The sequence below is a fragment of the Chiroxiphia lanceolata genome, chromosome 9 (assembly GCF_009829145.1).
Source record: "Chiroxiphia lanceolata isolate bChiLan1 chromosome 9, bChiLan1.pri, whole genome shotgun sequence".
NCBI lineage: Eukaryota > Metazoa > Chordata > Aves > Passeriformes > Pipridae > Chiroxiphia > Chiroxiphia lanceolata.
The window spans coordinates 28144735-28172469 of NC_045645.1; the positions used below are offsets into that span (position 1 = coordinate 28144735).

The following is a 27735-nucleotide window of genomic DNA, read 5'->3' on the forward strand; positions in this document are numbered from 1 at the left end:
TGCAACTCAGCTTGGACTTCAGGCTGTCCATATTGCACTGTACTTGCTGGTCCTCCCCATGCCGTGCCCAAAACACAAGCAAGGCTCGTTTGTGAGTGCCATAAGTATTTTTCTCTTCTGTTTCTGATGGATATAAACTTTATGTGAAGAAAAAGCCATCCGAGTCTGCAGCTGAATGAAAAACCTGCTCTAAACCAGATACTGTGGAAAGCTGATGGCTTTAAATGTCATGTGGATTAGTAAACTTGAGTCATAGACCTTGGCTATGATATGGAATATTACTGTTATTTACATGCTACCTTTTCTGAACATTATACAGTTCTGCCTGGCCTATGAAAGGTCTTAATTTTGTATGATATTGGTGTCCTCTGGCTTCCCCACTCTGGTGTGAATAGCTAAAGGTACAGGCTGGGGATCCAAATTTAAAATATACAGCCTGTTGATTCTGTTTATCTGCTGTCTGCTTTGATTTAACGAAATGCCTTTCTAATAACGTAGTTTCAGTGTGGATTTTTGTCTGGAATATTGCACAGTCTGGTTTCTTGATGACAAAATTGCAGATGTTTCTTGTGTCCAAATTGCATGTGCCAGGGTTTGAAGTGCTGTACTTTATAGATGTGTCTTTTGGTAGTAAGAAAGCTCTGATTTTACGGGGTTGTGTTATTAAGTGATCATCTCTCCTGTCTCTTAAAAGTAGAGTTCTCTAAACTGTCAACTTCTGTTATAAAATTGCACTGGTAGATTTTTTGCTATTAGCAGTTCTAAACTTAATAGTCCAGGAGTAAGGAAGGAAAAATTATCAGATTTCCTCTCCTACAGAGACTTAGATAGAGTGCTCTGATGAGGAACCCAGCAATGTTGGCTGGGATTTCCTACCAAAATGCTATTTCTGGACACAGAGACCAGAATCTCTCATATTTCTATGAAGCTCTGGCTGGCCCTGAGGGAAAGGACAGGAATAAGGTCAAGATGGATGGAAACAGCATTTCTAATTCAACTCTTCGCTGCTTCTTTAATTCTTTTTGGGTGCAGGTGTGTGTCTTGACATGGGTTATTGCTGTTTTGCCAAGAAGCAGTTTTGTGAAGCTGATGAGATTCTTGTCAGGTTCTACTAGTTTCCTGGTTATTGGCTATTAAATAGATTGGTTTTGCTCCACGGTACTGATGCTTGAGGAAAACCTGAGCACTGACTGGGCTCAATTTGTTACATGTTGAAGGCCCTCAGGCCTAGAAATGTTGTTTTGTTTTGGTTTTTTTTTAACAGGAGATTGTTCTTATGAGTAGAAATATATCTCTGTTGCTTGAGCCAAGCTAAGTAACAAGCTCCCAAAGAACTCTTTTATCTGTTGAAGGCTGGAATAACATTTTAAGCCCAAGAGTTTTAGTGAATATTTTAGTGATCCAAAATATTTTAGCGATTTTTGGATTGATGTACTTCCCCTGGGCTCTCCTGGGAGATGGCAGTGGGTTGGACCTGTCATGGGAGCAGAGGCCACAGGCTTTTTCTTGGCCAGCATTTTCATACCTTTCTGGTTCCATCTTGGCTGTGTATTGAACTTTTGGGTTTTCCCTCTGGTACAACACTCCAGGGGTTTGATGTAATAGGATATTTAGGGGTTTTCTAGGGAATGTGGGGTTGCCTTTTTCTCTGAGCTTGAGAAGACCTTATGTCTGTTTCTCAATGACATTCCTGCTTTAAGAAGTAGCTTTGAGTGGTGGAAGAGAAATTGGGTATGTGAAGGAAATGTCTGAACAGGCATCAGTTGTTGCCTGACTGCTGTAGCTTCTGTCCCCACCCCATTCTTGACCATTTTGTGTAGTTCAAGTAACAGAATTGGTGTGAATTACCATAACTCAGATTCCACTTGAAATTAATTTTCTTTTCAACATGAAATGTGAGTTTTGAAGAATATCTCAAACTTTGCTCCTTGAAAAGGATGGTGCAGAACAGCTGGTGTTTTTTTTTTTTTTCAGCTCTGTTAACAGAAATATTTAATCTCAAGAGTGCATTTTAGAGATGCCTTGAACCACTAAGAATGAAATACAAATATAGTTTGAGAGGGATTCACTTCCATGTTAAAAAGATATTAAACTTGCAGAGACTTTTTAACTTATCAGTGAATTAAAATGATATATTTAAATTGAAATATAACTTGCTAACATGCTTAATGCCCTGCTAATGAAATATAATTGTATAACACTTTACTAATGTATCTTATAAATAGTACAAGGTTATCACAGACTGGAGATGAGATGAAGAAAATTTCTTTACCCTTTGAATTTAAAGTTCAAGAAAATAGAGTTCTTTGGAATTTAGTTTTATCTGGTCTCTAGTGACTTGCCCTTATTCATCTACTCCCCCTAAATCACAGGCTCGCTTCATTAATTTTCTGTTTATTTTCATTGTTTGTAGCTTTTTTTTTTTCCCCCCTCCCTGTTATTAACATCTTCCAAATGTGAAATTACTGTACCTGCCCCCAGCTTCCTTCAGAGGTTCTCCAGCAGCAAACCGAGCCCAGCCGTGGTTGTTGAGCACATCCTCGGCTGCGAGGGACACGTGTTTTCTCTTGTGCCTACACAGGGGATGATGAAATATTAAATTGGGTAATAGCACAGCGCTTGTTTACAGCGTTGCAGATTGCTGGGTTTGTGTACTAATAGAGAACAAGAGGGGCAGAATAAGGGAAGAGAACAAATAGTTCTGTGTGGGGTTTGTGTTTTTTTTTTTTTCTGGACAGGCGCTCGTGCTATTTCTGCTCCCAGTAAATGGTGCAAACAGGAGATAGGAATAAGCAACTTCCCTGTGACTGCTGTTCAGCAGTAGCAGCAATAACAAACCGTCACTAATAGGAGTTTCTGGGGGAAGATTCTGATCTGGAAATGAGTTGCTTGGTAACTCTGATTCAGTTATCGAAATCCTGATCCTCCTTCCCTTCCGTTTGTTCTAATTACCCCCTCCCACCCCTCTAATGGGGTTTGTAGTCTGCAGGTTGCCGTGTTTTTGTTGCTGTTGTTCCAAGTTTTTAAATGTCGTGTTGGGGTGGCTGAATTTCCTATCAGAACCTAATGTTACAGCTTTTAAAAGAGAACTGAGAGGGCACTTCTGTAATTTTCTGATCACTTGCTTCCTGTTTTTTGAAAGGAAAAACATTCAAGCATATCCCAGTCAACTTAGCTACGGGCACTGCACAGAAATGAGTTTGAATTTGTATTCTGGTTAGGGGGATGACGTCTGCACTCTTGAAGGCTTTACATCACCAGACAACCTGCAGCAAAACGAGACCAGACACTATAAGTCTGTGTGTTTTGCTGTTAATTGCCACTGTACCTGTCTCAGAGTGAAGCACTTTTTCATCACTTTCCAGCCAAGTGTGTTATTCCTGCTGTTCCTGGCAGGATCTGCTGTGCATGTTTCATTATTTCTTGTGGCCACATTCTAATTTAAAGTTCATTGTCCCCAGCCATGCCTCTGAAACAACAGCTCTGCTGTTTTCTCCCTTGCAGCAGCTTGCAGCAAGTAATCATTTTTATCCCTTAGATTTTCTTGGTTTGCAGCTTTTGTCTTGCCTGGAACAGAATTCAGTCAGTCTCATTGTCCAAGTTAATTGTTAAGTCTCATTAGTGGTTATCTCTCATCTTTCTGTTTCCCTCCACTTCCAGGGGAGCTTGAAAACATTCTGAGAAACATTTAAGCATTAGTACCACTGTTTCATTCTTCTGGACTTACAGGTGCCCCAACTGACACTTCAACAAAACCACTTGGTTTATGACCAAGAATCTAAAGTCTATGGATCAGGTCTGGCAGCTGTCATATGATCATCAATAGGTACAATCATCTTTGACAAAACCAGGACTTACAGCAGTGTTCTAGCAGCTTTTGAAAGAAACCTTCAGCTTTCCCAGTCAGTGCTAAAATCTAAGGCTACCTTGTAGGAAAGACTGAGAATAACCAACCAAGATAGTTTCTTTTCTATCCAAGCCAAATGACAAAGCAGAAGTGAGTTACAAAGATTTGTTAGAAACAAATCATGTTGATGCTCATAATTAATAAAATGCTGTTTTTGTGTACTAACCTTTACTTGTCCTGAAAGTATTTGAAATTTGAGTGACAAAGGTGCTTTAATCTGACTCTGGTGTCTTACTGTGGGAGCTGAATATTTTACCTGTATGTGGAAGAACACTGAACTACTTGTGTTTTTCTTGTATCAGTAGATCCTTTTGCAGTTTTGAAAGTTAAATTTCACTTGCTTTGCATGCATTTGCTAAGTTGTGAAAATAATGATTTAAGGTATGTTGTGTCATTATAGGTACTATGTAGCTATGTATGGTTTAGCATTTCTAATAATAGTAATCCTGGCTGTCAGGTGTTGGGGTTTTTTTGGGGTTTTTTTGTTTGTTTTGGTTTTTTTTTTTTTGTTTTGTTTTTGTTTGTTGGTTGGTTGGGGTTTTTTTGTTTGGTGTTTTGTTTTTTTTTTGTTGTTTTTTTTTTTTAGGCTTTCTGTTTTTCATTACTTGTCCCTGTTTTGTGTGTCTTTAAAGCTGTCTGGAATACTAGTCTATGTCTTACACTGATTTCTCTAGCTTTTCCCTTCACAGTGCTGTTCAAATACCATGGCATTAAACTGCCTTTTTTTTTTTTTTTTAAAGGAACTGAAAACCAATGGTAACAGGTTATTTTCAGAATGTCTTGTCCTGCATATTTCATACAAAAGATACTTTTGCATTCTAATCAGAAATTATTCGACTGCACTACACATGATTGTGTGTGACAGCATCCTGCTCTAGGAGAACTCTGTATTTAAAAAAAAAAATCTCTCCCAAACCCCCCAAACAAAATATAACCTTTTGTTCCCTGTCTGTAAAATGGATTTCAAAGGCAAATATGCTGTGGAGTGTCAAGGAGGGAATAGCAAACAGGTTAAAAATGGTAAAGGATGGCTGTACAGTGATTTAAGCAGACCATTTCTTTTGTTTTTGCAGTAGTATTATTGACTCCACGGAGTACAGCCAGCCTCCAGGCTTCAGTGGCAGTTCCCAGGTAAGATAATCCAGGTGTCTGTGCATGAGGGGAGGGTGAGAGAGTGGATGTGGAGGTTGGGCAGTTGAGGTGCACCTTCATCCATCTCCAGGGTACCAGTCTTGGAAATGCTTTAACTGGTTGTAGGGGTGACTGGGAGAAAGACATCTGGTGTAATATATTTAGACATCTTTTTTCCTGAAGCTGACTCTTCCATGGGAAAGGGGGTATTTTTTGCTCTTCATCTCCCAGGTGGGCAGCGTTTAGGAAGGGAGGTAAATCCCTGACCCTTTGCATTGGCTGAAATAGCTGTGGATCAAGCTTGACTTTGAAAACAAGGAACACTCCAAACACGCAGCTGTTTTGTAGTTTGTCCTCGTCAGGGCCTTACAAACTGTATTATAAATGCATATAGAGGGTAAACAGTTGCATACACAATGGAGCTGTTTGGCAGGCAGCCTCCAAACTGTCCGATCCGCAGGGCCTCCCGAATTCCAAACAGCACTGCTGTAGTCCTGCAGCTCAGAGGGATTCAGCTGGGCTGAGAAGGTGACAGTGACACCCAGCTCACAGCTCCGAAAACGTTAAACAGTTTTGATTTGGACAGATGGAGTGTTGGTCACGTTCCAGCTGTGCCTTGGGTGCTCTCTGGTGGTGGTGGTGGATCCCTGGAACACAGCAGCATCAGACTGGTGGTAAACAACAAGTAGCAGTGCTGTTGGATCTTATTTGATGTAAAGAAAAAACACCTGAGTTTTGGGCTGATGAGCATATACACGTGCACACAGGTTTTTGTGTTTGCAGCTCTATAACTAATTGGTGATTAGAAAATCCCATCTATTAGTCTGGGGGGAAAAGCCTGTTGTTCCTGCTGCTGTGGTCCTGGGAGGATTTTGCTTGAACAAAGAGTTGTAGTTCTGCCTCACTTCAGAGGGCAGGTGAAATGTGGATTTTATGTTCAGGACTCTGATGTGCTACACTGTATTTGTTCTCCACTGACACTACTTGTCTCAGTATTTCCAATTTCAAATACGAAATGAATAGCATAGCTATCCTGCTGGTGAGCTCCCAAAACAAACAACCTAGACTTTTTAGTCATTCTGTATGACAACCTTATTTGTGTGAGAATAATCTTTTCTGTCCTCAAATGCAATTTCTTGTCCTCAAGAGTGCAAGATCAGTCCTCTAGTACAAATTTTCAAATTAAACTTTAATGTATGTTTGGATGGGGAGCTGAAAGACAACCCTTGAAGTTAAACACTTCATTCAAAGGTAGTCTAATTTCAGCAAGACTTTACCATAAAAATAGTTTTAAAAATATAAACTAAATTGTGCTTTTTTTCCCTAATTGTCAGTCATGGCAAAAATTATAGATTGGGCAGTGCTGGCAGTAAGAACTATCTAGGATGGACAGCACAGCTTTCTTTCTCAATATAATTACTTTTTGCATTGCTCAAAAACATGTTGTTAGGGAAGAATTTATGTACTACAAAGCTCGAGGACAGTTTTCTTCCAGAAGCTGAGCTTCAGAAGTAAATAGTGGACAGGTCATGTAGGCCCTGGGGAACTCTGCAGGTAGTATTTAATGGCAGTATCCTTTTTCCTGCTAGAAGTAAGGAGCTTGTGTACAGCTATGAAGCTTTTTCACAGTTAGAGGACTCTTTAGAGCACCTGGTGGAGTTCAGACAGTAAAATCACTCTTGATAAGAGCAATCCAAACTATTGTCCTCAACTAGGACAACCATAGTAATTTTAGCCACTGAATAAAAATTTGCTTGTGTATCTTTTCTCTCTTCCCTTATTTTTCCTCCTGTTGCCCAGCATTGCTTAGCAAGCAGCCCGGGAGCAGACTTGATAGAAACTGAATATGTATTTTTGGTAAAACATGAGCAGATTGAAATGCTTAGCTGGGGATGGTCTGATGACAACGGGTTAATGCAGATTGATTGATTCCCCAGCACAGCTGGGTCACCCTGTGCAAACCTGAGACCTGCTCCAGGGGGATCTTTGGAGACCCAGCAGGAAATGGCACAGCAGACAAATACTTGCCATGATTGATTCCATCTCAGGGTGGACTGGGCTTATCTGGCAGATCAGGCTCGGGCTTGGGTTATGTCACTCATCATGGCACAGGCAACTTGTCTTGAGACTGAAGTGGTTGTTCTTTGCTTAAAGTTGTCTTGAGCCCAGATCACTCCTGATGTGCTGAGGGAGGCTGGAGCCACTGCAGGCTGGTGCACAAAAATCATATGAAGAAGCTATAAAAGTGTTCTCTTAGGTATTTCTTAAAGCTGTAAAATTTTAGAAAATTGTACTTAAAAGGTATTGATGTAGGAGCACTTCCCAGTGTTGTGTGCTGGGGCTGGAGTTGCTTTTGAGATGAAACAAGCTGTGCAGACCCATCAGTGCTGTCACAGTGACAGTGTGTGGCCTTGGGTGGGAAGTGGTGTTGGGAGGTTTCTCTGCTTGGGGCTTGCTTTTTCCTTAAAATGTTAGATTACTGCTTATGCAGGTACAAGCAAAAATGTGAGTGGGCTGTAAACTTAGTTTGCTGGATGGCTGTAATGAGGACAGCCCGTTCTCCTGCATGGATGGAGGGGGAGTTGTGCATGGAGTGGCTTTCAGTGCCACTGAGTGACGTTATGGGCGTTGTATGTGCTCAGCAATGTTGTTCATCAGGGAGCTTGATGGCTCTTAAATCTTTTAAAATTTAGCTTTGAGGGAATTAGAAACTAAAGCAAGGGGGTCTTAGTGTTTCTTGTGTAGTAGAGGAATTAATTCTTTTTCCTTACTTATGATTAAAATGGTGAGTACTGCGTTTTCTGGTTTTGCTTCAGGAGGAAAGTTTGCTTATGCAGTTTAAATCCTTTCCTTCTGCCTCTCACTATTTCTGCTTGGGTAGGTTGGGAAATGTTTTTAATGATGAGTTTCATGGACTTCTTTTCAATTAACCTTTGAACTTCATGCCGTCTTCTCCTTCTCTCTTTGTTTGCTTAGCTTTACAGAGAGTTACTGAGTTGCTTCAAAGGAAGTAATTGAGTAACTAACTCATTAAAATAAACACCTCCTTCTCTTTTAATGAGCTGTCTGCCAGGGATCTGGGGAGTATTTGTTGTACAGTCTGTTTGACTTGTGAAGTTGGAAGATGGCCTCTGCTGTCCATTGCTAGAAATGCAAGACAGGTCTCCCCAGGGGTTGGGGCTGCCTGTCCTGTGTGTGAGGCTAAATCTTGCAAAGATTCAGGAAACAAAAACTTTCTAAAAGCAGCTTTTTTTGGTTGTCTAACTGTGCATCATAGAACCCTAAGACTAACTGTTGACCGTGGCGAGATTCTTAATTTGTCATTTTACACTTCTAACCCATCACATATATTGTATAATTGTTTATAATTGGGTAAAACCTGTCAACATGGAACCCAGGCCTGGCTCTTCCTTTCTGAAGTGTTCTCCCTTCTCCCCTCAGACCAAAAAGCAGCCGTGGTATAACAGCACGCTCGCCTCGCGACGCAAGCGCCTCACAGCTCATTTTGAGGACCTAGAGCAGTGCTATTTTTCCACCAGGATGACTCGTGTCTCAGGTGAGTTCCTCCTGCCTGGTGTCCCACTTCTGGCATCAGTTACCTCTTGCAGTGCCCAGTTCTCAGAAAAGCCTTGCTTTTGAGAGAGCGGCTTTCACCTCCTTGCATGGGAGTGTGGCTGTACATATTTACGTGTTACTCAAATCATCCCATTTTACTTTCCTCGAAGTTGCTAAATTTGGAAAACTTAATCCTGTCACTTTGGAGGGGCACGTGTATTGCTTTGTAATCCTGTACTGTGAAGGGCAAAACCCACAATAAACAATTTCTCTGGTGCTGGTTCTGAAGATGCAAATGCCTGACAGCAGTGGTTGGGCTGTCTTTCCCCTAGATGTAGTATAAGGCCAGTAGTTAAAAACATTGCTGTTGGAATGCTACAGAGGTATAAACATAAATTGATAAATTCTCCTGTATTTAGCATGCAATAGGACACTTGGAGGTTATCCTTTATGTTGTCTAGATTGAGTCTTGGTTAACAAATGACTTGAAGTATAGAATCTGAGTGTGCAGCAGTGCTGTCGTCCCAAGGGGCACACCTTAGATTTAAGACTTGTTCTGTAGAATTAGCAGCTGTTTTTAAAATTGCCTAGATTGCCTCATTCATAATTAAGTAGCAGTGTGACAGCAGCAGGAGTAATTGTTACCCAGTGGATGGATGGTTCTTAATTACGTGACAAGATTTTGAAGATTTTAAGAAATGAGAGGGTCAAATGAATATGTCTTGAGGGTGAGGAGGGTTGTTCTGCAGCCCCTCTGGGGAAGAAACCAGCTTGGGGAAGAAGGTTTCAGGCAATGGACTGTGGCAGCCAAGAGATTTGCAGCACCAAGCTGTGAGCTGCAGCCCATATCAAGTGTGACAGACTGCAAGGAGAGCAGCCAGCCCTCAGGGGGTGGGAGGAACCTCTTAGGAGCATTAGGGACCCAGGAAGAGGTTGCTGCATCTTTATGTATAACCTTAGAAGGCGAGGACCAACCTCCAGGGGCACAGATCAGCAGGAGAGCTGGGGTACAAACCCCTGGATTTTTAATTCTCCATGAATTTGTTTTAAGCTTTAGTCCTGTTAAAGTAAATGAACAAATAAAAATGTTACAAATTAATTAATAAATGGCTTTAAGTTGGAAATGTCTACGTCTTCTACCTGCTTCAAAGCAGCGACTGACTCAGTTCTCATTGTGCACAGCAAAATGATTTTAACAGGGAATGCAGCACACTGAGAGGTTGCCTCAGTAGCTGGAATATTGGAGAAGCCCATTGTATGTGTCCAGGCAGTTCCCTGTGAAGTGCCAGCAGGTGCTTTGCAGAATGCAGCTCTTCCCAAATCACACTGAGATCTTTTCATGCACTGCTATCTTGGTGATGCATAACTGTGTTTATGTAAAAATAATACTTATTAACCAAGGATAACAAATGGGGCTCTTCCCAGCATTCCCTTGCAGAGGGCATCTTTCTTTGTAATTGGGGAACTATAAATATGAATGCGGTGAAACTGGTTTTTTGTATTCATATGTGTCAGCTGCACCAAGAGCAGAGGATTTGCAAATGCAGGTTTTCTCCTAAATAAGGAGTAACCTATGATACTTGATTATGTTTTCCTCTCTTAAATCATTCCTGCGTTTTGACACATTTTAAATAGGATTTAATGTGGATTTAAAGCTTTTTGGAAGCAGTGCCTCTGACTGTTGGAGTAGGGAGTGGATACATAATATAACTGTAATTATCAAATGGCCTTGCACTTTGACAGGGAAAATGGCTTGAGAAATAACACTCGGTTTTCCAGGCACAGATAGAGAATAAATTATAGGAGGACTGTGTGCTTGATCTCTAAATGAGGGAAATGGAAGGGTAGCAGCTATTTGTCCCTACCATAGTGTCAAACGAGAAAACAGTCTTTGGAAAACGCTGACTGATGTTTATGGGCTGCTTCTCAAGCTGTTTTCTGTCGTGGTCAGGTGCTGATGATTTTAATTTGGAGCAGCACTTTGTTCATTTTGCCCCTTTTGATCCATCTGACATGGGTAATGTATATGCTAGTACCCTTAAACATGCTAATTACTGCTAGCCTTCAATGTTCCTTTATATGATCAAACATTAAACAGCATATAAGGGACACTTTTAAAATGCCTTACAAGTGTAGAGATAATAATTTCTGATGGCAGGGAATTACCAGGGTGCAGAAAGGGATTATTCTCTGTGTTTTCCCACAAGAAAGCACAGCTGGGTTTTGCATTTATAGATCAACCCCTTCCTTTTTTCACCCCAGTGTTTCCAAACCTTTCTAACAAGTGGATCATGTTGTTTCCTTATGCTGCTGATAAGGATGGCTTAGCTAGTGGGTGGAATTTGATTTCAGTGGTGTGTGTGTGTGTGTATGTGCTGCTGCAGTGGATGCTGTGGTGGAACAGGAGACAAAGTGTGCAGTACCTGTAAACCAGCAGCTCTAGTTCCCCTAAAATGCACTGATGCAAAAAGATAAAGTGAAGGTAGGAGCGTTAGAGGAGGTGGAGGAGGACTACTGCAAATTTTTGGGGCTATTACACAGCCTGAAGGCTCTACCTCGTGTTTGACTGCAAATCCATGATAGTTTTGGGAATCCAGACTTGCCCATGCAGCATTGCTTTAAGTTAAGAATTTTTCCTTGTTTACAAAACACTAAAATTCGAAACGGTTTTAAAAAAATTATGTTCCTACCAAGAAAAGCTGAGACTTCTGAGAATTCAGAGAATGACTTTCAACTATCTACACTGCAATTTACTTTTAACTTTTGTAGTAAACTGTTCCATTTCCCACAGAATATTTATCATAATTATTCAAGCTGGCTCGATTTCACCTTGTCTGCTGAAGGTCATAATTTTCACAAAACTTCTAGTACAGGGAGCATTCTGGTTTCATGCTTGTCTTCCTTCTCCAGCCCTGAAATGGTTCTCCCTTAGCTCTGTTGCTTTTGGAATATCAAGACAAATATTTTTTACTAAAAGGTATTTTGAATGTAATTGACACCAAATGTAGACAAATGTAACAGAACAGGGAGAGGAATATACTTTCACCCCCACAGAGAACTAGACGTGTCCTTTACAGTGCATTTTGATATGCTTAAAGGTTTTCTGTTAATAATCTATATGGCCTGTGGGCTCTGAATGTGAATAAAATAGATGAGCTTGCCAGGAAAGCTGTATTTGATTCCTAGGCAGATTCTCAGCGCAGTAGGTTCACCCAGCATTGCAGTGGAAAGACTTAATCTGTGCTCAGAAAAATCATAGTAGCTTCAGGTAATGCTAGAGGTGAGGGAGAGCCTGGTTTTGACCAAGAATCCTCCCCAAGATAACAAGCCGAGGTGGTATCCCATGAAGACATATCTTAATTTTTCTATTTATTTGTTTGCTGTTGAGTTTATCTTCTTCCTGTGTTTCTGCCCTCCCCAACGCTGCTGTCTCTCCCTAGATGACAGCAGAACCACCAGCCAGCTGGATGAGTTTCAGGAGTGTCTGTCCAAGTTCACACGCTACAATTCTGTCCGACCCCTGGCAACGCTGTCCTACGCCAGTGACCTCTACAATGGCTCCAGCATCGTGTCCAGGTAAGGCACACTGTGCTTCTGATGACGTATCTCATATGGATACAGGCTGCTGAGGCTGAGTTAACAACCCACATTAAACCAGTTATGGTCTGTACATGTGCCACACTTTGCACTTGCTGCCCAAAAATAGTTTTGTGATTGTGCGTGTGGTAATTTTGTGACCGTCACTGGTCTGTGAAGGCACTCGGGTATCTCAGTAGTACCTTTTATTCCTATTGGTGTTGGTCAAGGCCAAATCCAGAACCTTTGAGGTGCCAGTGAGCATCAGCAGCTGTTCTACAAAGCCTGTTGTAGGCTCAGTCCTCTTTATGTTAGTTTAGTTTTGTTGTAAGTGATGCAGTGTTGGCGTTTTAAAAACCATCCGTCCTCCTTGGTATTTTTAAGAACCTGTGGTAGGTTTACATTTTAGCAGTAGATCCAGTCATAATGGCAAATGATAAAAAGCTGAGTTGTTTTTAACTGTGGCTGCTTGAAGTTTTGAGCATTGGAAGCCCTGTTTGCAGTGTTAAGCACTGGTGAGGGGATGGTTGTGGTAAAGCCAAGGCAACAGCTCCAGCAACAGCTGTATGGAGTGGTCATGTCCTGTGTGCTGCTGCTGAAGCTCCTCTGAGCCTCCTGTGGAGCAGTTTGGACACTTAGCTGGTGAAATGCTATTGACTCTTTCAACAGAATTAGTTTCTTCTAGTTCAGTCCATGAACCAGCTCCCTTAGGGATCAGGGTCGAGAGCACATGGAGAGGCTGTGACTTGTCAACAGCCCTAACTTTAAACTGGTTTCTCCCCCACCCTGGGAATTTGCTTAGTCTGTGGTGGCTTGTTTTGGAGCTCCTTGTGGTGGAAAAAATGATGGATCATGTTAACTGGGAAATCTCTTCTGCATGGCATGTATGCAGGACCCATCAGCTTCTTGCAGGAATGTTTCACTAATTTAAATGTTTGTTCACAGCAATCTTTTGAGAGAGAGAAGAAGTATCCTTGTTTTGTACATGGGGATCAGGAGATCCAAAGAGACTATACTTGAGGTCTTGAAAGAAACATTACATGGACAAGATCAATTAAACTTGGGGTTTCTGAGCCTTGATCTAGTGCCTTACGAAGGGGCCATTTGGGTAGTGATGGAACAGCTTGAATATTTGTTGAAAGACCCCAAGAAATTTGTACTATGTGAAGAAATGGAGGCATATGTAGCATAGAATACATATTTTTGTTAAAAGCAGCATCGATTCTCTAACTACTGCAATATGTAGCAGGAATGTATAATGTCCGACTTAGCCACAGAGGTCAGAGCACAATAATCAGGGATCTGACGTATATTTAACCTGCACTGATTGGGTTCACACTTGCTGCAGTGAAATGCAGATGGGAATCTCACTGCAAGGTAGACAAACTTCCTCAGCTTCCAACTTCAGCACGGATTGGATTTTGCTCCTTTGCCCTTTCTTCTCCTTGACATTCTGCAAGGGAAGCATTTTTGTGGTATTTGGTTAGAAAATGCTGGAAGGGCACTGAATCACGCTCCTGTTTTGAAGGCATCCTAATTCTTGAGTGAAATATATGTTTGAAAAGTATGTGTGCTCCTGCTAAAATGAAGGTACTGTGGGGCCTCCCTCCAAGCCAGTCCTAGAACTGGTAATTAAATGCATTTCACTGAACAATAACTTAGTTTCCAACTCAGTGTTCTCCCCTGCTCATGCTTTTTATTTATCAAAGCATTTGAGAAATTTTTAGGGGTTTTAGCATGTGGGCTGAGTGAGACTGTTCACATCTGAGCATGTCCTCAGGTGCTTTGGTTGCTGAATGTGCTGCTGCTGTTGCTCTTGTTGGCTTCTGGCTATTCAAACAGTTCCTGTAAAGTCATAATTTGGCAATCAAGAGTTTATACTTAGTGTGTGTTGACCAGCCTAGTCCTGTGTTCACCATTGTTCTTCATCCAGATTAATAGCTTCAAGTTCAGAGAGTCTGTGAAACTAAACGAGGTGTGTGGCTTAGTGATGGCAGCTTAAGAAAATAAGAGCAGCTTTTAGGTATTCACAGATGAGCCAAATTAATTAAGGCATTAAAGAGTGAAAATACGCTTTTAACATGCTCTGAAAAGTTTTATTTATTCTACTGCACTGCCTTTTAAAGGTGTTCCTGGATATGAAGTAGGAAACACTGATGGAAGAGACAGAAAGGAAGTCTTGCTGCTTAGCCTGTTCTGTTGAGACAGCTGGATTTAAATACAAAGTAAATACAAGACTACTATGTAAGAAATCTTAATTTTTTTAGGAAGTAATTTAAAGGGGTATTTTAAGTATGCTTAAAAATAAAAGTAGAATTGACCAGAAGTTAAACTTCATTGCAATTTTTTTTTTTTTTAAATAAGCTGCTGTTACAAATGTGCAGAATACAGGAGTGTTGAGTTTTAATTGCTTTAACCCTACATAAAGTTCACACTCTGGACTCCAGAAGATCTGCTGACTTAAAGAGCTTTTTAAGATGTATTTGCTTTAAGTTCATGAAGGGGGAAGATGGAAATGTTCCTTATCTGCAAAACCTTGATGTTTAGAAGGGAAATAAAGCTGGGTTTATGGTAACAGGGTGAAAACTGTAATTAAAGACAGGCTGGAAAAGCCCTGAAACTGAGTGGCAGCAGCGCTCCCCTGAATTCCTTGCCACAGGAATGTCTGGACTTCTCAACACTGTGTATGTTGTGTTCCTATAAAAATCCCGATGAAACGTTTAGGAAAGCTCCAGTTGCCTTTTGGGATGAGGGGACAAGCCAATCTCTGCTCTCCAGATCCAGGTCTCCCCAGCCTGGCAGGGAGCTTGCCCGAGGGACCAGTGCCAGACTGGTACCCAAGCTGTGCATCTCCCACCACGGCCTCGAGGCCTTATTTGGGAAGGTGCACACCCAGCGGGGGAGAGCTTCCTAACCTGGCTTAGAAATGGGCTCACAAGAAAAATTTCACCCTTCTGTCCTTTTTTTTTCCCCTTATTTGCTTCAAGAGCAGCAGATGATCAGGGAAGAAAACACGTTCAAGGCTCTGTGATTGCAGTAGCAGGCTCAGTTTTGCTGTAGCATCAAGGGGACTTGCAGCACGTTTGCAATATGAACATGTACCTGGATATGTGCTAAATGGCTTTTTAATACACTCAGCTCTATTAAGTACAAAGTGTTTACACGATTTTCACGAGTATATTAAGTTTTGTTAGAATTGGGCCGAGGAATACATTTTCCATTTATTATGCCCCTAGACAGAGCAGTTGTCAGAGCTTAACTTTCCTTCTCTCTGCTGGCAGTGGCAGTAAATGTAAAGGCTTTCTTTTAAAGATGAGTCTGTAAACTGCTGCGTTAGCATTACAATGATTTATGGAGAAAATTGCTTTACCACTGTCAGAGGCCTTCAGAGAATAATGTGGCAGTCTTTCATATTTGAAAAAAAAAAAAAAGGAACAAAAATGAGAGAAATACACTACAGCAAAATGTCTCCTGGAAACCTGGGTATCAGGGAGCTAGTTCTCCCTGCTCTGTGGTTCCCAGCTCTGGTGAGAACATGAATATGTCTTTATTTTAAGTTCTTCTGAGTCAGGTTATCATTTCTCTGAAAAATGCCATCCAAAGGGAGTTGGATAACCAACACTAAATATATTTATCTAAAGGCACAGTGATTTACAGAGAGGAAAACAAACAACTTGTGGTTTTGGCTGCTAAAACTCTTACCTTTGGTGTCCCTTATTCTGTTTATTTCATCTTTTGCTGTTATTCCGTTGCCACTAAGTAATGAACAAGATGTGAAGAGGTTTCTCTTAGATTTAATTGCATTGTTTGGATGCTATTTCAAGATTGCATTTTTGTTTGTGTTGACTCTTTCAGTAACATGACCTGAAATCCTTTCTTCAAAGGTGAGCTTGAAAGAAAAAATCCATTAGGAGTGAGTTTTTCATGTATTCATTGAACCATTCTGTTTTTCTGTTCCCCTTTTTACTGTGGACTATAATTACTTGTCCATATAAATTCTCAGAACCAGCCTTTAACAAGATACCTTTTAGTTCTGTGTCGACCATAACAAGCCCCCTTTTCCCTTTTTATTTGCTTTTTTTTCAGTGCTTGGGCTGGCCAGGATTAGATGAGCCATTTTATTAAGTTCGTGACCAGCAATGTTTCTATCTTGGGGGTAAAGATAAATTAATGAAATGGAAGTGGGTTTATCCTTCACAGGATTATGTTTCAGAGTGCAGCAGATGCTGCTCCATGAGAAGATGAGAAATGAGGAGGGCTGGATTTTTCTTATAGCCTGTTAAATAAATCATTTTTTAGATGGACTCGTTTTTATTTACAAGTGGCAGCTCAAAACCGTGAATGGATCTGTCTTTTTTGAACTGTTCCCACACGTAGAAGGAAGAGAGAAATGCTTGGATAAAGAGACTTAGACTGCAGAATGGCCAAGGAAACTTGAAACATAATTCCCTGAGCCTGCTTGAAGGTTGTGCTTGTCCTGTGGTCCTCTTATGTTATTTCATCTGAGGTTTTGGCCTGTAGACCAGAGTTTGTCTGGGGCTCAAATGGGATTTTAAATTAGAGTTGAGTGAAATGCAGAGCATTTCCCTCACTTTCCCATCTTCTTCTGTGGAGTGCAGAACTGATACATTTCCTAGTGCTGCATAAATGTGGTCTGAGTTCCTTGAGTAGAAGCTAAATGTGACTCGTACCCAGCAGAAGGGTTATACAGGTGTCAGTTCCCATCCAAATTCAGAGTTCGGAGACACTCAGCCCTGTAATGGAGCCCTCCCAGTCCCCAGGAAGGGCTGCTGGTACCCAAAGGGCCTCTGACACCAGAAAAGAGCATATTTTCTCTTGGCCCAAAAAGCAAACCTTCTGTTGACCATGGTGATGCTGCACAGAGGAGTTTGTTCTTCCATCAGCATAAGGGCTAAAACTTAAATAACTTGACACTGACAAGTTGATGAATGGAAGTTGCATGGCTACCAGTGGGACCTCATTTTTTTTTCTCCTAGTTTCAGACTATTTGGTAGTAGGAAGATCATTTTCCCATTAAACTCTATTAGTACTTCAAGCCTGTCTCCATCTGCAGATAATTAGATGAGAGTTTTCACCTGGATTTCAACTTTATGAATTTTTATAAATGGTCTGTTAAAAGTATCGAGCGGTCTTTTGATGAATTTGGGAATTGGCTTTTGAACATGTTTCAAATAGTGACTGCACTTCAGGTCTTTAATTTTTTTGTCTGTCTTGAAGACACTTTGTGCAGTTCACCTAAACAGTTTCCATCTCATGGCAAGTGTCCTCTAGCAGTCCCTGGCTCAGCATGGGACAGTCCAGCTTTGGAGTGGGTGCAAGCTCCATCCTCAGAGTTATTCAGCAACAGGCTGGAGAGAGCCCTGAGCAACGTGGTCTGACCAAAGAGCTGCCCCTGCTCTGAGCAGGATATTGGACTAGAGACCTCAAAGTCTTGGGGACTCTGTTTGTGATAAAGGTACATGATCAGATCACTAGAAATTTGACAGTTCTGTCCTCACTTTCTGCTGAGCATCCTCCTCTGGCTTCAAGTTTTAAGAAGGAGGAATTTAAGGAAGAATTCCTTTTATGACTTGCATAGTAAAAAGGGAATTTCACCCCTACAAACTTTAAGATCCATGCTTATAATTTCCACAGAATTGTATTTATTAGATTTAAAACTGGTTTGTTTATTTTGGTTATTTGTTTGTTTGTTTTGAAAAGCAGCTTTGTGAAAGTGCAGGCACTCAAAATGGATGCTGTGGTGTCAGGAATGTCCTCTGAGAGATTAATATTCAGGATAGGAGGATGGTACCACGTGAAAATTGCATTGCATCATTGCATCCGCCCCTTCTTGGCTGATCAGGGTGGAAATCTTTTCAGTGAGGCTGCAGGTAGCTGCCCTTCTGTCCCTCCTGATGTCCATGGGATAATGGCTGTCATCAGGCAGTAGTGCTGTGTCTTGGCCTCAGGAATTGCAAGCCATGAAAGCTGTGGTTTCACAGCATCTTCTGCACAGCATTCCCATGCCAACAGTGTCTGTAAAAGCCAAAGACGGATTTCTCTTAATTCCCCCCCCAATTTTATAGCTTTCATTCAAAGTTGAGTGTTGATACAGTGAATTCTTGTTTCTGCTTGAAGACACAAGCCTGTTATTAATAGAAAATGGATTTCTGTAGCTTATTACAATGTTCTTTTAATTTTCTAGCTATATTTGTTGGAAAAGCCTAAATTTGCTTGGAGCTAATGATCTGAAAAGTATTAACTTGCCTTTGGATTTTTTTTTTTGTTGTTATTCCTTCCTTGCTAACTAGAAAAGTTAGTCTGTTAGATGGTAGGTAGTTGAAAAAATATAATAAGATAGTGTGTTAAAGCATTCAAAGATGTATGGTGTGGGCTTAAATGCTTCTGAGAATAAACCTGGCAAACAGCTCAGCTTGGAGAAGAGGCTTGAGCTCATGATTATTAATATAATATCATTTGTATTAATAAATACAGTCTCTAAGTCATGGTTGGGATTTATGTGCTGCATAGTTGTTTTGTAGAATAAGGTAATAAATAACACAGAATAAGTTATGAAGTGGTGCTTATGTTCTCATAGGATTATATACAAGTGTGTGCATACATTTGTGCTAGTGAAGATGGAAGGCAGATCAAGTTTCTCTATATGAGGCTGAAATTAAGGTTATACATAAACCATTCTTTAGGAAAAAATAAAGGTACTTATGGATAGCATTCAAATATACTGATGAAATAAGATTCAAAATGCCAACACAACAAATCTCCTGAAACAGGCTTGTCAGTTGGGTGAAAAATGCTTCAAATGATGTTTTAACCTCGTTCCATCAATACCAGGCAGGCAGGACTGTTGCAGTTAATTGCCCCAGCCCATCCTGTGGCTCCCTGGAAAGGCTCATCCGTGGCATATGGACTCGATATTTAGGAAAGCTGCTGCCCTGACTTGTGGTGCCTGTTGGATTCAGATGAGGAGTCTAAAGAGGTTACTGTCTCCAGCTGTCCCTCCTGGTGCTCTGCAGGGTGTCTGGCAGAAGAGCTGATGGCAGGGTCAGGCAAATGTGGAGGGTTGAGTTACTGGGTTGGAGGCTTGGGGTGGTGACTTGTCCTGTGAAATGGGACCTCTGGCAGTGTGGTCAGCTGGAGACAAACGTCTTCAGCTGCTGCTGTGAAATCATGGAGCTTGTGGGCAGACTGCATTGTTTACAGTGCCAGTATTGATGGAGGTCCCTCTCTCAGATCTAGTGGTTCCCCTGCCTCTTCAGCTCTGTCAGCAGCTGCCTCGCTCAATTTTCAAGAAACAAAATCCTTGTTGGTGTAGTCATAAATGTGGTGGCATGGAAACAAGCTTGCAAGCTTCTGAAGGGCCTTATATTTAGAAGGCGCTTCAGTATCTATCACAACTGATTGAGCTCCTTCCTACTTGGTGGTGAAATCCTGAAGAGATGGTACTGCTGTTCAGGCAACCTTACAGGTTGTTGTGGAGCAGGGTTCCCCCCCTCGAACTTCCTTCTTAGACAGCTTGGGCAGATACTGCTGTCTTCTGTTCCACCTGAACACGAGGAAGAACTTCACTGTGGGGGTGACAGATTGCCTGGAGCGGGTGTGGAATCTCCCTCACTGGAGATATTCCAGAACTGTCTGGATGCAATCCTGTGCCACATGCTCTGGGATGACCCTGCCTGAGCAGGGAGGTTGGACCAGATGATCTCACCGGTGGTTCCTTCCAACCTTACCCATTCAGTGATTCTGCTCTGGAAATGTTTCCCAAGCTTGAAGGCAGCTGAGTATGTTTGGATACTTGTAACCTCTTTCACCGAGGTATTTGGCAGTGTTGGGGCTGTGCTCCAGCTACTGTCAGAGCTGTTCAGAACCTGCTGTGTACCAGCCCAGTTGGGTGAAATGGCAGATCCTGGGGTTATACAAAATACTGCAGCAGGCAGGCTGATCCTTTGGCTTGAATTTTAAATAGCCTCATGAGAAACGTTCTGCATTTAACCATTGGCATTTTTAGTTAACGTTTCCCTACTCCAGCTTGTTTAAAACGGTGTTTGTGGAAAAACTGAATCTAATCCTCATTAACTTGCATGGTAGTTGTTTGCAGCAGCTTTGGCTCATTGTACTTCTTTGGATCTGGCATGGAAAAAGCCTGGGATTGTCGTCATCTTCTCTTCAGCATGCAGAAGAGCATCGCCTCGCAGGAAAGTGGCTTTTTATCAATACACTTTGTTTGGTTGCTTGCAGAATTCAGCAGTTCCCTATAGGTTTTCTCATCGTTAGTGCTAATTAAGCCGAGTTCCCCTGAATGCATGTATGGAAAAAACCTTATGCAGTAGAAGAGGATGTCTCTAGCTATAGTCTTACAGCCAAGGCTGGGAGTCTGCTGTGGCTTCCTGGGAGATTTTGTACTTAGAGGAGATTTAGGTTCATGGTAACTTCTCTGCAAAGTAGAGAGGACCGTGGTTCTGAAAAGGGAGCTGTTGCAAGGAGCCCAATTAATCTCATAGCATACGTTATGCTCTCGTTGGGTTTAAAAAAAGAATTACTCCGTTTTATCTAGCGATGACAAAGCATGAAAGTAGCTCTGTTAGGTTTGATTTCTGAGCTGTGAGATGGATCTGAGCCCACCAAACCTCCCCGATTCAGGCTTAATATTCTCCTTTAAACAAGCTCTTTATGGAACGGGCGTACTGCAAAGTGGTCTCTGTTAGAACTGATGGCATTTCATTACACTTAAAAGGGTTTTTGTGAGCATGAAGTGGGCCTGGAACTAGGTCTAATGACATTACTTTGTTAATGCAGTACCTTTTTATGCCTTCCTTCAAAGGGAGCAGAACAGACCTCCAGGCTACTGTGGCTGTAAGAAAGATCCTGAAAGTGTGATTGCAGCATGGCTGGTGCAATAATGTGTTCCCAAGGGAGCCTGGAGCTGAGGACTGTCCTTCCCTTGCAGTGCTGGCTTTGATGGGCTGCTCTGACACCTTTCCCTGTCTGTTGCCCAGATGTGGGGGGGGGGAAAAAAGATAATCAACATACAGAGCTGACTTTCTGGTGTCTTATATTTATGCTCCAAATAGAGGTTTGCTGAGGGGGAGTGAATTCTCAGCAGGTGTTTGGAGCCTGGAGGAGGCACAGTGGCAGAGGAGGGTACCCAGGGTACCTTCAACAGCAGCTGGTGCTGCTGGAGCCGGAATATCCCAAACAACTCCCAGGAATGGAATCAGAGTGAAATAGCTTGGGATCCTCTGTCCTGTGGTTTTCCTTAGGCATCCATTAGGCTTGAATCTGATCTACTGAGGGTAGCCAAGGCAACTTTACCTTGATGAGAGGACAAATCTGGAGATGTTTTGGTAACCTGGGGTCACATCCAAGTCGAATTAATGTGATTTTTAAGGATGAAGGTGGTTCACTCTCTGATAGAGTGACTTTGAGGGGTAATCTCATTTATACATATAACTTATCTATCCATATAACAGTCTAGAGAATCAATGCTTTCTCTAAGTGGTCCTTTCTGACTAGAGATTGCAGTAACCTCTCTGGGATCGTGATATGCTTGCTTAGTTTATATTTTGAAAAACATTTGGCAGCATGGGGGTTTGAGTCAGGGAATATATTCTACAGTAGTGGTGTGTACTTGTCCCTGTGGGACAGGTTAAAGACTCTAAAATAGCAGCAGTGACCTTATTTAGGTGATGCTCTGTAGTAAGGAGTAACTAATTCAACTGTTGCTTCATTAAAACAAACAAATAAAACCACCAAAACCAAACAAACAACCCCACAAAACTCACCACGTTTTATTTGGTCACTTGCAGCTTTAGCAAAACAGTCTCTTGATACTGAAACTTCATATGCTTTGTCTCAGTAACTTTTGGTTTTGTGTGACAAAATTAAGACTTTGAGCTGATGGAACACAAAATTTGAGAACTTTAATAGCAGCGTCCTGTGCCTGAGTATAGCTTTGTTTTCAAAGACCGCAAATTAGTATGCTGTTGCATGCTTAGTGACACTAATTGCTTTACTTTAAAATATCAGTCTGCTGTAAAAATGGTCTCTCAGGTGTGTGAGAATAATACCAATTTCTGTACTGGTCCTAGGTGCTGAGCAATCTACACTGGTGCTCATGGTGTTGGATTGTAACCTAAATTTCTAACCTTTATTTCAGTGCCTCAAAATGAGCATTGGAAAGAGGTAATCAGGCCATAAAATGGGGGACTTGGGGTTGCTAGAAGTGACAGGATATCCCTTAGAGTGAGAAAGGCTTTAGGGAAATGTTACTGAAGAGCAAAATCTGCTGTTGGCCTCTCTCCTTCCTCTCAACCATCAAGTCCCCCAAAACTGAGAAGAATACATCTGTGTTGCAATTAAATATATGACCATGGCAAGAGTTAAGGTTAGAGACACAGAAATAGAAACAGCACCAGATTGGGTAAAAGTAGAATTGAAAGGCTTTAGTATATTCAGGGAGGAAAATATATGTGTGTGTGTGCATATATATACATGTAGTTCCATGAGAGGACTGAGTCATCCACTTTGTGGAAATGGCAACTCCTACGGTCACAGATCTTGTTACCAAGTCAGGGCTGAGGCATTTATGATTATAGTAGCAATTGTAGAGTGTATGGAAAGGGGAGAGGAGCAGTTGGCTGCAGACCTTCAGTTGTGACTAGTGATGCCATTAAAGGTGAGTGCAGTAGATGCAGCCCCTGGTTTCAAGGATTAGATACAGCATGTACCTGTAAATATGTGGTCTGGACCAGTTGTGCATGGGTTGCTGTTGTCAAGTTCACTCCACCACCTTCATGTCCTGCAGGAGTAACTACCTGGAATGTGTGTGTTGTTTTAAAAGTGTAACTGGGAGGGAGGAAACCCTCATCTGTCCCAAATCAATCTTTTGGTGAGTGCCTCCTAGTTCTAATGTGACTTGTTGAACACTAGTCTTGCTGTTGCCTTGTTCATAACCCTTATGGTGAGGCAGCTGCTCTGTTCCCTTAATCAATTTAGTTGCCCATCTGTATGCATTCCCTAACTCCAGCCCATCCTCCTGGGATGCTGAGAACAACTGCACACACCATCAGGATGCAAATGTAGGAATGTAGCAAGGCTTTGCACAATGGCAGAACTGCTAAATACTCATTCTTTACTCCTCCCCTGCTGCTCTACCCTCAACACCAAGCCAAGCTTCCAAGCATGTTTCAGAAGCAATTTATTTTGTAATTCCATTTGTTAGCTCTGAGTGCTCTCCAAGGTCACAGGTTTTAGCATTAAAATAAAGCAATTGATTTGTAATCTCACAGATTGGGAATAAAGAGAAGCAACAGAGAAACCAGAACCCTTGAGGATGTGTTTACTTCCTAGCAGCTCTTAGTAATATTTCCATGGGATGTTGGTCATCAACTTCTTAGGAAAATGCAAACAGTGATTTGGGACATGGAGATGTCTCTCTTTGATTTTTCCCTAGATCAAAACAATCAGATCCTTTCAATTTGATTTCTACAAGTAATTCTGCGGCACATTTATAAAGCTCTTTCAAATATCCAGGAGTTCTTGTGTCCCCAAAAGATTCTTTATAGAAATTCAACTAGTCTTTGTTGGTCAGAAATATGGAGTTTGAAAGTAAGTTAAAAAAAATCAAAAGGAGCAATTGCTAATTGTTTTTAACAAGCACATCTATGAGGAGCAAGGACCAGTGCTGGCCCAAAAGGTAATTTCCTATTATTGTGTTGCATGTTTTCTTTGTGCAAATGATGAATTCACTTGGGCTGTAGAAACGTATCACCTGCAAAGCAGAATGTTGTCATTCTGAGCTGTCTTTTGACAGAACAAAACTAAGTTCTCTGGTGAATTTTCAGATAGATAAGCTTGTGTATAAGCAAGCACTTACATCTACACAAAGACTTCAGCAGCAAGTGACAGGAATACCATTGAGCCAGTTAAATGCAAATAGGCCTGGCTTAATGCTAAATGTATTTAAAAGGCTAAATGTATTTAAAAGGGAGAAAGCATGAAAATAACTGTTGCTGTGCTAGTGGGCTGTTTGTCCTAGTGCTGATTAGTCCAGGCGGAAGCAGAGCTTTGCAAATATTGGGAATGGTTTTATGTGGTATAAAATGCACTAGATTAGATACTTGGATTGTTCCTATTTTTCTTTGTAAATCACTAGCAGAAGGTGAGAGCACTTGTACCAGGACTGTGCACAGGTGATGGAGGCCAAGGTGCAGGTGTGTGTTGGGTCTACCTTCCTCTCACAGTAATGAATGTCTGTACCAGTAGTGGTTTCTTTCTGCATCCTTTTTCTCCCTGCAGTGTCTTTGCTCTTTGAAGGTCACAGGTCTGACAATCAATTCTGTTGCTTAATGCTTTTTATTATTTCTTTAATGATGTGTTAACTTTTATGGATATATTGAAATACTCATTTGTTATGTCTACAGCATGTCTCTATTTAAAAAAAAATTTGAATTAATGCTAGAGAAGCAAAACCACCCCAGGTTAGAAAGGTTCTATTCTGTTCTAATAACTTGGCTTTTTACCAGACATTGTAATACTTTTTTTTTTTTTTTTTTTGCAGAAGGCTGAGGGTATAAATTGAATCCAGGTAGATGAATCACTGCCATCAGTTTAGTTGTGCTTTACCTGAATTCACAGGGCAGGGAGCAGGAGCAGAGACAGCAGTTCAATTAAGATTGTGGTACAAGTAAATCTGTGGTATTGTTACAGAGGCTTTCGATTATAAAATTCTTCCATAGGACACAGCGAGCTGACAAGACAAGACAGGCCTGAATGGTGTTTTCATCCTGTTTTTATAAAAAGTGATTTAAACTGATGTAGATCTTGGGAAGGGGGGCAACCTGGCTGCTTAGATGACTTCTTTCCCTCTCCCATTTCGTTTAAATAGCTGCCTGCATGCTTGCTAAATTCCCCAGCCATAATTGTGTTCCTGCATGCGTTTTGGAGGCTCATGATTTTGCACAGGCTGGACTTGACAAGCTTCTCTAGAGAGCAGTCATGAGTGGGACTGTCTCCCGCCACTGCCTGGGAGAAGTTTAGGTGCCTGAGTTAAAAGGCCAAGTTTCAAGCTGCTTTATTGAATTATTTTATACCATCAGACTGCATTATCAACACTTTCCTCTCTGTAGTTTAAAAATAACCTGATGATATCTCCTTTACGAGGACTTGAAAATTCTGTTGGTGTTTAAATTTATCTTCCCTTAGAAGCAGTACAGTGCCTTCGACTTCTCGGCTGTGTTGGGGAGTAGGAAACTCTTCCTGTTACAGCTATGGGGGCAGCCTGAAGAACCCTCTCTCTTCTTGTAATTGGTTTAATGCTTTCTAATTGTAGAAAGGTACCTTGAATTACCCCTGCTTCCAGGATTTTGAATGTGAAATCAGTGTAAACTCAGTTTTCCCTGCTGCCATTAATAACTTCCTGCCTGGTCCATAAACGCTCTGGATTCTTGGGGAGCGTGGGGAGGGAAGTGATAGGGGCAGCAGAGATTGAAATGAATTACTGAGTGTAAGAACCCCAAAAGAGACCTCTCAAAGCAGTAGATTGATTGCTTAGTCAGGAGACTTGAAGAGAGCTGGTTACTGATTTTAGAAAACTGGAGACTGAGGGAAAATGCTGCCCCCAAACCCTTTCTGGGAGGTGTCCAGCACATCCACTCTGCTCTGCCTGCAGTGCCATGGGCTGCAGGGAGGCAGGAGCTCCTAGGAAGCAGGATTACTCCCCTGCCTGCTAGGTGCCTAACAGATTTCTCTCAAGTCCTCCCGAACTGCGAAGGTAGCAATGACATTAGCTGTTTATAACCCGCTGCCTGCCTTTCTCTCAGATGTATTTCATGTACAACCTCAGGCTTTTCTCATTTGCAGCTTAACTTTGTTATAAGGTGACTGCTTTTACTTTCAACTTCATTGATATCTATTACAAACTTGCCCTGCAGGTCAGGAAAGAAGGCGCCTCTGTTTCCACGAGCAACCCCAAGTGGAAGCCAACGTGCACAGTTTTTACAGTACTGATGATCTGTGTTTCAACCCCCTGTTGTTACTCAGGGAATTTAGGAGGTTTTTTCCCACAATTACTAGTTTGCCCTGCGTTAACACTTATAAGTTGACCAAGCTGCTGTACATCAGAGAAATCAATGGGCAGTCATGCTGTGGCACATTGGTGGTTTTCTGGGGAGAGCTGTCAGTTTTGACATTTGGGTACCATGCAGTGTAGGTAGTGTTGCTGAACTGGAAAACCTCCAGAGCACCTGAACAAAGATCCTGGCTGCAGGAGAGTAATTGTGCTACCAAAAATTTGGAGATCTATTGGCAGGGGGTGGATTAGAAAATGATACCCGAGAGCAAGAACTCCGAGCTGTCGGTGTTTGTGCCAGACCCGATCAGGGTGTTCTGAACAGGGTATTTGCAAACTGAAAACTGTTGTTCTCAACTCTACCATACTGAGGCGTTTAGGAGCTAAAATACCCTGCTAGTAAGGACATGTGGTGTTTTACACAGTTCTCAACCTATGCTTTTGTTCCTCAGTATTGAGTTCGACCGAGACTGTGACTATTTTGCCATCGCCGGGGTGACAAAGAAGATTAAAGTCTACGAGTATGGTACAGTCATTCAGGATGCGGTGGATATTCACTACCCTGAGAATGAAATGACCTGTAATTCCAAAATCAGGTAGGTACTGTTTTGCATTTGAACTCAGAGGGCCTTTTTTCTTTTTCTTTTTTTTTTTTTTTATGTGCAGTAACTGTTTTGCTTTCCTTATCCGTTGTGGGAATGGAATGGGAAAGGAGGGAAAAAGGAGCCAGTGGAGATTGGGTGGCACAAGCACTGTTACTTGTGTATGCTGGGCTCATCCAAGGTAATAACAAGCTCAAATATCTGGAGGAGAGAGGGATACAGGGTAGTGAACTGCTTTTGTGTTCCTTTCAAATGCTGTTGGATACCCACTCAAAGTAGTGGATATGCTCCAGATGAAGTCTTAGCTTGTCTCAAGGTAACCTCTGTACCCAGATCTTCATAACAGCCACCAATTCCTCCGTGCTCTCTTCTCTTCATTGACCAGATCCTTTCCATTCTGCTGAGAGGTTGCTAGTCCTCAGGAAACGTGCCTTGTTAGCACCTTCTGCCTTGGAATTTTTGTCTGCCTGAAGTACTGTTCTGCTGGGCCTCATAATATCTAACTCTGGGGGAAAGACCTTGCTTCATTTTTTGATTCAGCGCTGCTGTCATTACTGTCAACCCTTTGATTTATCCTATTAGATATCTTAAACCAATGAAATATAGACCATTGTGTCAGAACTTCAGTTGAAAGAATCCAGCTAAATAAATTAAAAATCCTAATTCAAAAATTCTGTTAAAGCTCAAAAGTAAATAATACAGGCAATCAAACCCATTCAGTATTACAGTACAAGTTTCCAGCATCTCTGTTGAACTCATTTGTTTTTATTTGGTACTCAACATTTTAAAAGCAGTAAAGCACCCACAAAAGTGTAAGTAATAAATTTATGTAACAGTCCAGCTTCCATGAAAACAGTGTCGTGCAACAAGATTAATAA

The 27735-nt window shown here is 41.5% G+C and overlaps 1 protein-coding gene across 1 annotated transcript in view; it reads left to right on the top strand.

Annotated features, from left to right (window-relative positions):
- COP1 (COP1 E3 ubiquitin ligase) overlaps nucleotides 1-27735 on the top strand; it is a 123641-nt gene that overhangs the window by 25538 nt on the left and 70368 nt on the right. Inside the window, exons 9-12 of the mRNA XM_032696473.1 lie at nucleotides 4981-5038; nucleotides 8480-8594; nucleotides 12034-12169; nucleotides 26708-26851. Coding sequence (XP_032552364.1) covers nucleotides 4981-5038; nucleotides 8480-8594; nucleotides 12034-12169; nucleotides 26708-26851 — 453 coding nt within the window. The remainder of the gene's footprint in view (nucleotides 1-4980; nucleotides 5039-8479; nucleotides 8595-12033; nucleotides 12170-26707; nucleotides 26852-27735) is intronic.